At 48.7% G+C, this 14,343-nt stretch overlaps 1 protein-coding gene across 1 annotated transcript in view; it reads right to left on the bottom strand.

The window, feature by feature from the left end:
* DNAH9 (dynein axonemal heavy chain 9) overlaps positions 1-14,343 on the bottom strand; it is a 189,280-nt gene that overhangs the window by 49,716 nt on the left and 125,221 nt on the right. Inside the window, 1 exon segment of the mRNA XM_057378622.1 lies at positions 3,617-3,810. Coding sequence (XP_057234605.1) covers positions 3,617-3,810 — 194 coding nt within the window.

Here is a 14,343-nt window from a genome sequence, read left to right as displayed (position 1 = left end):
TTCTGCTGCATTCCCCGAGGGTGAGCTCCTGACATCGCTGCTTTACAACACGAGATGCACTCAACACTGATTCAAAGGCAGGGATGCTCCATTCAAACCCCAGGAATCACAGATGGATTACTCAGGCCTTTTGAAGGCTGCCAAATTCTTTCTGAGAGCTGAGAACCTCCTTCAAGTACTGGTGAAAGGCAGTTGGAATAGAAATGCCTAAAAAATAAAAAAAAAAAAAAAAAAAAAAAAAAAAAAAAAAAAAAAAAAAGCTTCCACATTTTTGGTACCTCTTTCAAGTAGATATTTCTGTTTGGGGTCAAGATTTACTAAATTGCTGCTGGAAAGCTTCAGGTTACAAAAATTAACAAAGTCCCTCAGATCTGACGTCACAACACCCCTGTTTTACCTCACACCTCAGCTCTTTGAAACATTGCCTTGGGGACTCAAACAGTACTCACTCAGGTGAGAGGAGGCTTCCAGGTAGGACCCCAAGCGCAGGAGAGGGAGAGCTGCCCTCAGACAGGGCTGGAGGAGTCCCTCCCTACACRTGGTGTCTTTGAAACAAGGTGTCCAGGGGGCTGGGTCACCATATCAGCAGCAGGAGCTGAGAAATGGTGCCAGAACAAAAATAAAAATATACCCTGTGAGACAAGGGACTGAAAGCTGATGTGTGCTGCACACAGCCAGGGCTGCTTACGGCCCTTCCTCTGGGGAGTGAGTGCCACTTCCATGGGGCACCAGAGCCCTGAGTCCCCTGCATTGTCCCCAGGGTCTGTCCCCAGGGCAGAATCACCGGTGCTTCTGGAAGGACTTCACTGTGACCAAACCATACCTGGCCAGTGGCTGCTGGACTGACTGACCCCTTGTCTCAGGTTCCATGGAAGGTGTACCCAAAGCAGTCTGTATCCTATCCCCATCTCCATGAGCTGTTAAAGCAGCTGGGGCAGAGCTCTTTATCCTCAGCATGAGCCAGCCCTGATAACACCCTCCGGGGCCATCTCTGCTCATGGGCCATCCCGGGCTCTGGGAATGACCCATGGAATTCCATCATCCCATTGGGAGATGCCCCGCCCAGAGAGGAGGAGCTGCACATCCCTACTGGCACAGAAACTGAGGCTGTGGGACACTGGGACACTGCTCCCACTGCATTCCCAGAGGAGAGGAGCTCCAGAAGCAGCCCTGGAGCTGGAGAGATGGACTGGAGCTGTGTGCAGGATCAGCGCTTGGACGAGAGCACATCCATCAGTGCAACGGGGCTGCAGCACCACCCTGCCCWACAGGGTGTCAGGSKGTGCTCTCCATTCCAAGGAACGTTCCCACCTTCCTTGACAGACACCTGTCTTTCAAACCAAGACACCAGGACATGGACAAGGAGCAGTGGGAGCCCAGGGGGCTGCAAGAAGCTGCTCGCTGATGTTCTTCAGTGAGAACAAAGGATGAAATGGGCATTGATGGGGAAATCCTCCATGAGRAAATGAAGGCCCTGAAGCACTAAAGAGTGAGAACAAGGGCTTCTCCTGATGACTTCTGTTGGTTTGGGAAAGAGCCAGACTGTGCAAACATCTCCRGGGATCTGGCAGGAAGAGTGGCTGGAACACCCAGCTTCCCAGGAAACCTTACAGRGTTGGATCATCTTAAATCCCAAAGAAATCTGATACCATCATTGTGGAGCTGGCACATGGGATGTGATCAGTGCCCTGTGCTATGGGATCACCCCAGTGCCCTGTGCTCTGTGGGGTCACACCACTGACCTTCACTATGGGGTCACACCACTGACCTTCACTATGGGGTCACAACACTGACCTGTGCTATGGGGTCACCCCAGTGACCTGTGGGGCTCCCAGGAACCCTGGCTGCATTCCCCCCAATCCAAGGAGCATTTTTCCTCCTGGCAGAGCACCAGAGCTCCCTAACCCACATGAGAAGGACAAATGAACAGATTGCTGTACTTCCCAGCAAATTCCTGCCCCAAGGAAAAAGGATGCACTCGAGCCAGGCAGCTCTGAGGACTCTGATACTGCCCAGGAGGACTCAGGAAGCCAAACACATTTTTTTCTGTCTTTGTCTTTGCTTTTTGGACTGAGATTTCTCGTCTGAAGTCTTTGGGCCTTGTGCCTGASTGCCCTGTGTTTCAAGAAGAGTCTCCACAGTCCTGGGGCAGGCTCAATGAATTGTCACTGATTGAACATGTTTGTGTTCTAACCTACTTTGAGATAAGAAACAAAACAAAACAATGAWAAAAAAATTTATACTCCTGTGCAAACAGAAATGCTTGATGTGCCCAGACCCTAAAAATACCCAGCCAAGCTTTTGAACTTGGATTCCCTTTTCATAAAAGAGAGATATGAAAGGCGCTGAAATTTGATGTTCCAGTTATTTCTGAGCCTTGTGAGTAAGAAAGAAATGAATTATTGTTGCTTAAATGAAATACGCACCTAAAATTTCAGAAGGACAAGAGCGCATTTTACTCAAGTTAAACAACAACAGGAAAACCAATATTTCCAACTGACAGACACATGGAGAATCCAGCCATAAGAGCAAGAAATGAAAAAAGAAGATGGCTTAGACTATTATGATTAAGATAAATTCTRGTTTTTATTCTAATAAAAAATAATAATATTGACCACGGGGAGACTTCACTCAGTCTTGTCATTTTTTTGGTGACCTTTAAAGTACACACAGGTCCAGCTCCTACACTGTGTGATACACCCTGCTACATGCACAGGTCAAGTGGTGAAGGGGTATAAAATACTGGAGGAGCAGGAGCATGAGACACATCACAGAAATGTCAAAGCATGGGACAGAGGAGGCCAAAACAAGTCCTAATGGAGTGAAAGACCTTTAGTTAGTCTGGAACAAGCAGCTGGCTTTTGCATAACTKCAGCAAGTTTAGCCTCGCCCCGTTACCTCCACTGCATAATTTACCACTACAACTTTCAGAACCAGCAGCACATAAATTTTACATTTTACAGGGAAAAGAAAAAAAAAAAAAAGGAGAGAAAACCTCTGTCAGACTTTTCCTTTACTTCTACTCTTTACTCTGTCTACGAAGCAGCCCAAACTGATCCAGTAACTGAAATGGATGTTATTGATGTGTAAATGTTGTGCCGAGCACCCAGACTGCAGCAGATGTGTAACACCTGGATGGGGATGCTCATTGCTGCCCTGGCAGGTCTGCTCCTCACCAGGGCCACTGACACTGCCCCAGCCCTGCTGCTGATGGTGAGCTTTGACCCCGCAGCAAGAAACTCCACTCAGAGCAAAAGTCTTGATTGTATTGCAGAGTTCAGGGATCATTGAATCACAGAACAGTCTGGGTTAGAAGAGACTTTAAAGGACATCCAGTGCCACCCCTGCCATGGCAGGGACACCTCCCACTGTCCCAGGTCACTCCCAGCCCCAATGTCCAGCCTGGCCTTGGGCACTGCCAGGGATCCAGGGGCAGCCACAGCTGCTCTGGGCACCCTGTGCCAGGGCCTCACCTCTCTCATGGTTCACTCACCAGAGCCCTTGACAGGAACTCATATTTCAGAACTCACACTGTAAAACATTCACAAATCCAAACCCATGGCTGAATTCCCCTGCTGCCCACCCAGCCCAGCCCCAGAGCTGCCCCTGGCCCCACCTGACAGCGCAGGGCACGCGGTCGGGCCGCAGGGCTCTCATGATGCACAGGCGCTGCAAGGACGACTTGTTCTTCCACTCCTGGGGGAACCTCTCCTTCTCAGGACACTCAGACTCCACAAATTTCTTCCAGCGTTTTGCAGACCCTTCAATATCCCGATCCAGGTTCCTGAATTCCTCCATGGATGAGAGGGCCTGCAAAAATTCAGGGGAGGTCAGGAAGAACAACCCTGTAGTGTGTCTCTGCCATTTTTCTAACATTACTCACTCCTCRTGTTCTGCTCCAGCAGGGAGCTGGAGTCTGGCAACCACAGTCAGAAACACACCAGGAGCAGATTTTGTCCACTTTCCTTGGAAGGCACAGCACAGGGGAGGATGAAGGATTTTGGCATCAAGCAGCATGCCCTGTTCATTACCCAAAGAGGGAAGAGCTCTCCTCTCCTGKTTGGAAACCAGATGTAAAAAATCTCAGTGACAAGGACTTGCTGCTGCCAGTTATCCCAGAAGTGACTGTTTTGGATGAGAGCTGGAAATCTGGAGCCCATGACTGACAGGAGAGTACATTGCTGGCATTCCCATGAGCTGCATGATCTCCTTACTGATTCCACAGAAACAAGGAGAATTGTGCAGCAAACCCCAYGACAGCTGCTGAGAAAACGTGCTGAACAAAGGCTCAGACATGCCATGCTCACCAAAAATGGTTTTTAAAGGGATTTCACAGTTGGAATATTAATTGTCTTCACAGAAGCACAAAATGGTTTGAGTTGGAAGGGACCTTGGGAGTTTTTCTGTTTTTTTTCCAACACTCCTGCCATGGGTTGGGTATTTCATACACACGCTGTTGGTTTTCTGTCCCTGTCTCCCATTCTCACCCCTCTGTGCCTGCAGTCTCATGCACACCCTCTGTGACACCACAACATTGAGCCTTCCYGCTGATTTCATGGTGACCACAGAGCCAAAATCTCCCCAAACACAGGGCAAAAGTAAAGAGGAAGGTGCTTTCTCTCTTCAAGCATTCAGCCCATGGAGGATCGTGATAAAAACCAAATAATTTTACTTSMCAAATGCATGCAAAGATTAAYTTCTCAGTGCTACAAGTCTGTAGMAGAAACAGGCAGCTGAAGAAAGCCCCAAAAAAACAGCCAAGCAAGGCATGAGATAAATTTCAATTGCAATGAAAATGCTGTTGGGTTTTGTAGTTAGAAAGTGGCAACTATAAATGTTATGCAGACAAGTGAAGAATCCAAATTCTTTTTCACACAAGTGGTGGCAGAACACGCTGCAGAGCTTGTAGGGCTCTTCTGGATCCAAGCAGAATTCTCAGTGAAACAAACATCTTCATTTTGCATAGTCTGGAGCTGTGAGCAGCTGAACACAGAATGGAAAAGACAAGTGAYGGATAAGAGACAAGTGAAGGATAACAGCCAGTGAGTGAGCTGTTTTCTGTGGAAGGAKAAGGGCACCAGAGCAAAGCAGGAGCTCCTTGATGGGCAGAGGGGTTCCCCMCACCAGTGCTCCCATCCCACCCCACACAGCTTCACTCTGGAAAGCTCCTGAGGCAGCTCTTTGAGAAATGCTGTTTTCACACCTTGTTCAGACAAACTGGAAAGTTCCACCCTTGCACAGGCTTGTAAAATCACGAAAGGGCCCTGGCAGGGGTGTGAGAGACTGAGATATGGTGCTGGTGCAAAGGATCAAACAATTTAAAAAACACCACTTTCTCTCTGGAAGGGCTTTGCAATTAAAAGACAAGAGCAGAGAAAACTCTGGTCTTTCTAACAGATTGAATTTAGTCCCAGAGMGTGAAGAGAGGGGAGGAAGATGTCAGAAAAGAGGCTTCTGATAACAAATGGCTCCATGCTTTTAGCAGTGGGAATTGTAGGATCACAGGATGAGTTGGGTGGGAAGGAACCTGAAAGATCATCTCATTGCAAATCCCTGCCATGGCAGGGACACCTCCCACTGTCCCAGGTCACTCCCAGCCCCAGTGTCCAGCCTGGCCTTGGGCACTGCCAGGGATCCAGGGGCAGCCACAGCTGCTCTGGGCACCCTGTGCCAGRTCTGATGCCTGTGGATGACAGAGAGGGTGAGGGTCTGTTCCCGAGGACCCAGGACAGTTGCTGTGCATCYTCTCAGTTTCACAGAAGCAGTGGCTGGAAGAAACCTCTGGAGAGGTCCAGCCTCAGGCTGGGTCTGGCCATGACTGTGTCCATTGAAGCACTGCCCTCCAAGGTGAAGCTCTCAGCCCCTCTGGGTGTCCTGCTGAGAGCTGCAGTGTCCTTACAATAAAGGAGATGAATTTTTAAAGAATCTGTTCAAGCAGAACCTCCCAAGCTGCAGTCGGTCCCAACTGACCCTTATGGCACATGCCAGGGACATGGAATGTCCTCTCATGGTTGGACAGATCCCCCCACCCTCCCTCTCAGGCCATGGGCTTAGGCCAGACTCAAAGCTCTGGGCACAGAACGACTGGCAGATCCCACCATAAATTCTGCAACAACCCCAGCCCTGCCAAAGGCACCGTTCCACCAACACCACCCAAGGCACAGCAAAGAGCCGAGTGTTTGCAGTGCCACAGCACAGACCAGCTCAGCTCTCCACTGACCATCCCCATGCCAAATTCCCTGAGATCCAGAGAATTCCATGAAGACTGTGAGCCAAGGAGTGATTCAACAGCTGTTGTTTCCATGTGTGGATTTGCACTAACAAGGAGAAATGTCAGCGACAGAAGGACTTGCTCCAACTCAGCGCCATACCCTGCTGTCTGTGAGAAAACAGAAACCCGAGCACAGAACATGAGAAACTGAAATTCCCAGGAATGATGCCACAAATTCTGATCTGCCAAACCCTGCTTCTTGCAGCAATAAAAGTGTTCAGTGCACTTCTCACAGCTGAGCATAATACAATGGCAAATGTTGAATTCAGGGAATTCTCAGTGCAAGTGCTTATATAAAACATCTTCTCACTGTTGACTTTTGACGTGATTTACTTAAAATACCACTTCAGAACTTTGGCTGCTGCTGCTTCGAGAAGTCTCTTGGCTGATGTTAACAAGGGAGACTCTGAAAAATTGTTTTTTTCTTGCTAAATGACAGACGTAATMAAGAATTATAATCTCCCTCTCTCCCTGAACAACATATTGCAGAATCAAGAAAGCTCTAATTGCAAATAAAAAATCTGTATTATATAAATTAACACTAAAATTTTCATTAGTCAACAATTTTAACAGCATTTATTAGGAAGGGTGGTAATAATGGGAGATGCTTCTGTTTAAAAGCCAGTGGAGTGAAAGGTCTCTCAATCAGTAATTTTTCTGGAAATGTTAATTGCTTTTCAACACCTCTGTTGTGAACTTTTCCAAGAAACTCAGTCCAGCAGTGACATATCCCTGTTCCCAGGCAGGAGTGGTACACTGGGGGAGCAGATGGGAACTGCACATCAACCTGTGCAGGGGAGCTATTTTTGTCCACATAATGGAAAGTACATTTGTCACTTAGAGTTGTCATGGAAATTGAGAGAGACAGAAAATAATTGGTCAAAATAGAAAATGATACAAAGGGCTGGAGGACTCGAGCTCTTGTCTTTGCAGCCCACACTGTGATCATCTCTGATGTCTGCAAACGGAAGGGGCTTGAGTTTATATTTCAAAATGAGACTTTTTCAGCAAAAYGGGGCTCTTCACACCATGTCAGGGTGAGGATCATCATCCTCTCAGAGAAAATGGTTTTCCATTCACTGAATCGCAGACAAGTTGCTTTATCACTCCAGGTTTCTGTGACAGCTCCTCATCCAAGCCAGAAGCAGCATTTCTGTGGAGCTGRAGTGCCAGCAGCTCCGTGGGTTTCACACATTCCCAATGCAGAGCTCCCTCATCCCTCCCAGCTGCTGGAAACACAGCAGGGACCATTCCTGTCCCTGGCTCTGGACAGGAATGCAGAATGCCACCAGGGCAGGGCAGCCCTGAGTGCTGACACACCCAGAGCCAGCCAAGGACTGAGGGGACAGGGTGGGGACACCTCTGGGGACAGCGAGGGGACCCAGAGAGCACAGGAAACCCTCAGAATGTACAGGACCATCGAGAGAAGAGAACAGCTCCAAAAGGCTGCTGTCACTGCTGTGATGCCTAAAACAAGGCTTACCTGAAACAGAGGCCAGACTAAGTTAGGAGAATAAAAGCAGATTTAATTTAATTTAATCCAGGCCTACTGGTACATTCAGGGCAGACAAAGCCTCCTCCTGAGGCTGCACCCAGAATGGACCCCGAGTCACGAGATCTTCCCCTTTTATCAGTTCTGTCTCATGAACACATTGGGCCCCAATTCTCCAATGACACCTTCAGGTGATGATGTCACCCACCCCAAGTTTGCTCCCCCCAATTCTCTGTTGTTTCCACATTTTGGGGCCCTGAGGCAGCGAAGTGTCCTTGGATTTCAGACCAGAGAGGAATTGTTTTGTCTAAAGATGGGAGAACAGGAGCTCAGTGCTTTGCATTGGAGAAGTACGAGAATACAGATACATGAAAATATAGAAACTAAAAATCCTAAGGCATCAGCTGCTTCACATGAGTTATCTCCCAGTTCCACACACAGCACAAGTTTTGCACATTTATTAGAGGGAATTGCTCTGATCACTCAAGGCAACTTTTCTAAGGAAAACATCTGTTCAAACTGGCCTCAGGTTTAGGTGTTTCTTTGTAAGATTTTATAGAACCTAAAAAAAAGCCAAACACATATGTTATCGCTGTGTTTTCTTCCCCTCAGTTCCAAAAGGAATTCCCCCCCTTTAAAAAAAAAAAAAAAAAGATTGTTTTGCATTTTAAAATATTTCCATAATTTAAAACACCCCTTCTCAGAGAGGTGACTCAAAACCATCTCTGGGTCAAGGCAAGACAAAATAATCTCATTGTCGTGCCCTGTCCTGACACAAACAGGGTGAAAAAAGGCAGTGCTGCCAAAACACTCTGAACACCCAGCACCTACATCCCCAGCAGCCAGGAGACGGCGTTTTAAAAGACAGAAAGAAATTTTAAAAAAAGGAATTTGAGGGTTTTTGTAAAAGCTGTCATTATCTTTTAAGGCTTCAGGTTATATCTGGTTTTCACTTTCAGTTTTTACTTATATGTCTTTTCTTTAAAAAATAATGGAGCCTCTGCTTTAGATTTTACATTCTGTAGGGAGCACAMAACATCAAACATCTCTCTATAAAAATCACACAACCTGACAACACTGGAAAGAACCGATATTTAATATTCTCACAGTTTTAATAATCTGTGAGATGATTAAATCCTGATGATTAGTCACGATTTCACTCACACAATTAAGGAGCTGTGGCTTTATGAATCGCATTACAGTTTTAGAGCAGAGATCCACAGATGAGAAGTTCCCAGGGCTCAGCAGTTGTGCCACTGACCCTGTTTGCACTGTCCATGGGCACTGCTTATACAGGTTTCAGAAAATAGTYATAATTTCTTTYTTTCATTTTCTGCAGCTGGCCCAGAAGTCTTTAGGAAAAGCAGCATTCCCACAGCTGGAAAATGACAGCTCCTGGAAGAATGGCAAAGTGAGACCTGCACCTGGCTTCAATTGATAGATTGGATCATTCAGGAAAAAGACGTAGAGGCAGATGAATTGCTCCATTTAAATACTACTGTTAACTGGAGGAATTAATGTAGCAGATGATGGATTATTTGCAATCTCTCCCATCCTAGGTTTTGGGTTGTATTATTCATACACTGAAGGTGTTATTTTCTGTTTAGCCGCACTACCTGAATAATTTAACTCATAAGAAAAACCTCTACCAAAGGTGAAAATAAAGATTTGACGGGTTTGCCAAGCTTCAATCACCTTTCAACACAAAAATGTTATTTTAGCCCTCCTTATTTTGTTCATAAAAGCTGACTGACAAGCTCAAAGCACTGTGTGCCCCTGTCTCCTTCCAACTCCTGCTGTTTTTACATTTTGATGGGGACAGAAGGTGTGCAGAGCCCMAACACATTACTGTACAAAGCCACCCTGTTTACCTGCAGGAACCCAGAGCATCACAACACACAGGCACCCTGTGCTGGGACACCAGCAGCAGCCTGATGAGCGATGGGTCAAATCTCACTACCTTTCCTTGGGAAATTTCCAGTGAAACCTGGATCATAAATTAGGGAACAATGGCTTCAGCACTCATCTCCTTCCCACCAGTGCATACTGAGAGCCAGCTCCACTTGTCAGGAAAGGTCAGTAACAGAAAAGAGACTTAGTCATAATCTTTGTATTCTCATTGCTTATAACCACCCACCACACTTCCCTCATTTTGCCTGAGATGTTCCCCAGATGGGTTCCTGTTGACATTTAATCTGTGTTTTCTAAAAAGGTTGTTCCAGTGGGTTTGAGAAGGGGCCTTGCAAAGTCAGGCTGTTCTCCCAAGCCTCCATCTTCCCTCCTCACTCCTGGGTGCCTCTCAGCAAACTGGGGACACACAGGCAGGACCAGAGCTGGGCATGGGTCTGTGAGGGCAGCTGAAAGGTAAGATACTTGTGTATCTCTGAAAACTTCCCTGGATTTATTTCGTTATAAACCCAGATGGATCATCGCCATCATGGGCCAGTGCACAGCAAAACTGAAAGAAAAAAAATGTGCCCCATTCAGACTCAGCTGATGTATCTGTCCCAATGTCCCCTGCTGGAAAGCTCTCAGGGTCCATGGTTCTGTCCTGATAAAGGACACAGATGYATGGACTCATCCCCTGATGAGACTTCTCCCAGCTCTTCACCCTGATGGTCTCACCTGAGATTTCCCGGTAGCACCAGAGCAGGACTGCCCTCGCCAACAGGCAGCCAGAGGGGTTGAGCTGCAGAGCTGTTCCTCCCAGAGCTGGGATGCCCCAAAACTGGTGTACCCAGAGCTGGGATCTCCCAGAGCTGGGATCCTCTCAGAGCTGGGATCCTCCCAGAGCTGCTCCTCCCAGAGCTGGGATCCCCCAGAGCTGGGATCCCCCAGAGCTGCTCCTCCCAGAGCTGGGATCCCCCAGAGCTGCTCCTCCCAGAGCTGGGATCCCCCAGAGCTGCTCCTCCCAGAGCTGGGATCCCCCAGAGCTGCTCCTCACAGAGCCGGTGCTCGCAGCCCTGAGATCCTCCCCCACCGTGGTCACAGCCCTGCTCAGACTCTGGCCATGGAAGCTGCAGTGCCCTGTGTCACAGAGTGTCCCCGTGTCACAGACTCTCACACTTCTGCTGTGCTCCTTCCCTGCAGCCCTTTGAGGTGCCCCAGCTCTGCCTTTTACTGGCACAGGGAGCCAGCTGCTTCTGCCCTTCCAGAGGCCACTCTTGGAGATCATACCCTCCTGTCCTCTTAGTCCTGAGTTCCTCAACCTTCCCCCTTCCCTCTCCTCAGTCTCCTCTCACAGTTGTGTTTGCAGGTGTSTGACACTTCTCACTGCTGCCCTGTCTCCTGTCCCCACCTTGGAGCACTCAAAAATCACCCCAGACTGCAGGAGAGGCTGGGCCAGCTCTGGGGGAAGGACTCCTGTGACACACAGGGATCCACTGCTGCTCTGTGGTCACATTGTGGGAATGAAAGGCGGATTGTGAGAGCCTCCACAAAAGGCACCTCATGTGCCCCAGCCAGGAAAAGCCTTGGTGTTACCCCCGGGGTCCCAGAGGTCACGTCCAGTCAAAACCGAGCTGAGCACTGAGTCTGCAATCCCCACAGCTCCTCATGTGAGCCACCCTGCCAGGGAAAAAACAGGGAAAGGGCTCTGTCACACCATGAGGAGCAATGAGGAGCTCCAACAGATCCTTTATCACAAAATCAGAAAATTGTTCAGGTTAAAAAGGACCTCTGAGATCACCAGGTCTYACCATCAACCCAGCAGCACCATGTCTTCAAATGCCACATCCACATGGCCATTCCCTCTCCTCCTGTCCCTGTTCCCTGGAGCAGAGCCCGACCCCCCCGGCTGTCCCCTCCTGTCAGGAGTTGTGCAGAGCCACAAGGTCCCCCCGGAGCCTCCTTTGCTCCAGGCTGAGCCCCTTTCCAGCTCCCTCAGCCTCTCCTGGGGCTCCAGACCCTTCCCCAGCTCCGTTCCCTGCCCTGGACAYGCTCCAGCCCCTCCATGTTCTCTGGTCAGAGCTGTMCCCAGGGCTGGAGGTGCCCCAGCAGTGCCAGCTCAGGGGAYGGGCACTGCCCTGGCCCTGCAGCCACCCTGGGCACCCCTGGGCTCATGTCCAGCCTGTCACAGCACCCCCAGGGCCTTTCCCAGCTTTCCAGTCCCACTGTCCCAGCCTGGGGTTGGTGTRGCCCAAGGGCATGATGAAGCCATTACTCCCCTTTCCCTCTGTTTAGAGGGTGAAGGAGCTTTTACATTCTAAATGTTCAGCTGACAGCAGGCTTTGTGTCAGGGTGGATTGAGAGGGAACAAGGCTGTGGAGCACCCAGAAAAACTCAATTTCCACTCGGCAATCAAACTGACAAAGTGTGTCCTTAAATATTTGATGCGATCACAATCTCTGTTGTATTTCAGATAAGCATCAGATCGTTAGCCAGCAGGTTAAAAAAGAGAAGGGGAAAAAAAAGGTAAAACCTTCTCAAGTAGCATTTCAGGGAGACATTGGGAATATTTCTCTGAGACTTGATCCAGAGGACAGAAAAATGTCCTTAGAAAACTTCCAGATGAGAGCAGATAAATGCCCATTGAAGTATCACAATCAATGCTTTCTATCAAAGATGCTCCAAAAGGCTGTACATCTGAAGAACTGAGCTAATGGAAGATATTTAATTAAGACTATGATTTTCTGGCATAATAATAATTCAGAATGTAGAAGGAGAGCTTGAGCTGCGAGCCTTTCCTGTCTGACCAGCCTGATCAAAGGACATTGCATATGCACAGAGAGCACAATGTATGCAGCAGCTTGTGCCACAATGGATCTTGGAGAAGAATGAAAAATTTCCTCATCTAAAAAGTGCAAAAAGTGAAAGCTGGAAGAGAGATTTCTTTTCTTTTGTCCTCAAAAAAAAWTTCCAGTTTTCTTAAATGCAAAATATATGATTTGGTATTTTATCTCATAAGCCACGCACGCAATCTTATCATCTGCATTCTGCAAAATTATAAATATGGAGTTAATATACGACTTTGTCTAGGGCTGTTCTCCTCCTCGAAAGCTGAATTCAGTATTTAGAGCTCATTATTCAACATCACATTTATTAAACAATGCCCTTTCAGTGGCGTTTTCATATCTCCATAATGAAAATTCTCCCTCTTCAGAAAAAGATGAGGGAAATGATTGGGATAAGAAGTAATCCAAGCTGGCCAGGTGTACTCGTGCTGTGTATTAACTCGCTGCACTTATCCCGTGGGACACATCTGCATTCAGCACTGAAGAGGCACTGCAGGAAATGTCACAAAGGAAACCAGGCTCGGGAAATGCACATCCCAACCGCTGGGAACAGCCAGACACGAGGACAGCCACGTGCACCCCAGGGAGCCAGGGACCACAGCATGGACACGGCTCAGAACCACAGARTCACAGAATCACAAAATCACAGAATCAGAGTCACAGAATCAGAATTAGAGTCACAGAGTCAYMGARTCASASAATCASASAATCACAGAATCACWGAATCAYCAAGGTTGGAAGAGACCTTCAAGATCTTTGAGCCCAACTCATGCCCCTGACACCCCAACTAAACCACGGCACCCATCACCACATCCAATCTTTTTTTAAACACAGCCAGGGATGGTGACTCCACCCCCTTCCCAGGCAGACTAGTCCAGTGCTTTATCACCCTTTCCCTAAAAAACTTTTTCCTGATATCCAACTCCCCATGCTATGGAGGAGCCGGAGTCTGGGAGAACGTGGCAGCTGGGATGACTGGGGCACCAGGGAGCTCTCCTCCCACTGTTGGCCAAGACAACYGTGACCATGAAGACCACGAAGACACAGCCCCTGGCTCCATCAGCAGTGCTTGGCAAGAGCCCAGCTTGGCAAGAGCCCAGCTCGGCCCAGGGGACACTCAGGTGACCTCAGCAGGCACACACACAGCACTCTGCTGCACCCCACTCTGCTCTGGGCAGAACAGAAGGTGTGGCCGTGCCCTGTGAGGCTGTGCCTGAGCCACTGATGGACACAGGGTCTAAACCCAGGCCTCAACCCACCCCCACGGATCCCCAGGGCTGCTCCAGGGTCAGGCTGTGCCAGGCCATGGGCAGAGGGGCTTTTTTTGTGGGTCTCCAAGCCCTGCACAGCCAGGGGAAGGTGTTGCCCCCTCCCTGCTGCTCTGCCCCTCAGCCTGTGCCCACAGAGGAGGGTCAGACAACAGCTCAGGGTGAGCCACAATGTTTGCCAGCACCTTGCTGGCTCACCTTTGGCTGTGGTGAACGCTCCTGCTGTGGGGAAATGGCCAGGCACCACCCAAGGTGGGACACTCCAGGGCTCCTGCAGCAGCACAGGGCAGCCACAGCCATCCCRACCTTGCCAAGAGCTCTGCATGGAAGCAGCAGCCTGTTACAATCCTCTGGACCTTGATCAGAGCTCTCTGTTCCCTTGGGAAAGGTGCACAGCAAAGGATTGATTCCAGCCATAAACACCAATGTGGGAATGTTTTCTTTGACCACGCAGAACACTGGGAGCTGATGTTTGTGTGAATTGCTGATCACAGAGCAGAAATGTCTGCCCTACAGGTGCTTGGTCTGGTGTGGCTGTTTTGTCTTTCCTGCTGTGCTTTCCCAAAACTTTCCCTAAAA

Source organism: Malurus melanocephalus, unplaced genomic scaffold (assembly GCF_030028575.1).
Source record: "Malurus melanocephalus ecotype Western Australia unplaced genomic scaffold, MMel_1.1 scaffold_368, whole genome shotgun sequence".
Lineage (NCBI taxonomy): Eukaryota > Metazoa > Chordata > Aves > Passeriformes > Maluridae > Malurus > Malurus melanocephalus.
Note: the sequence above shows the minus strand (reverse complement) of the source record. Positions and strands in the feature narration are given on the sequence as shown.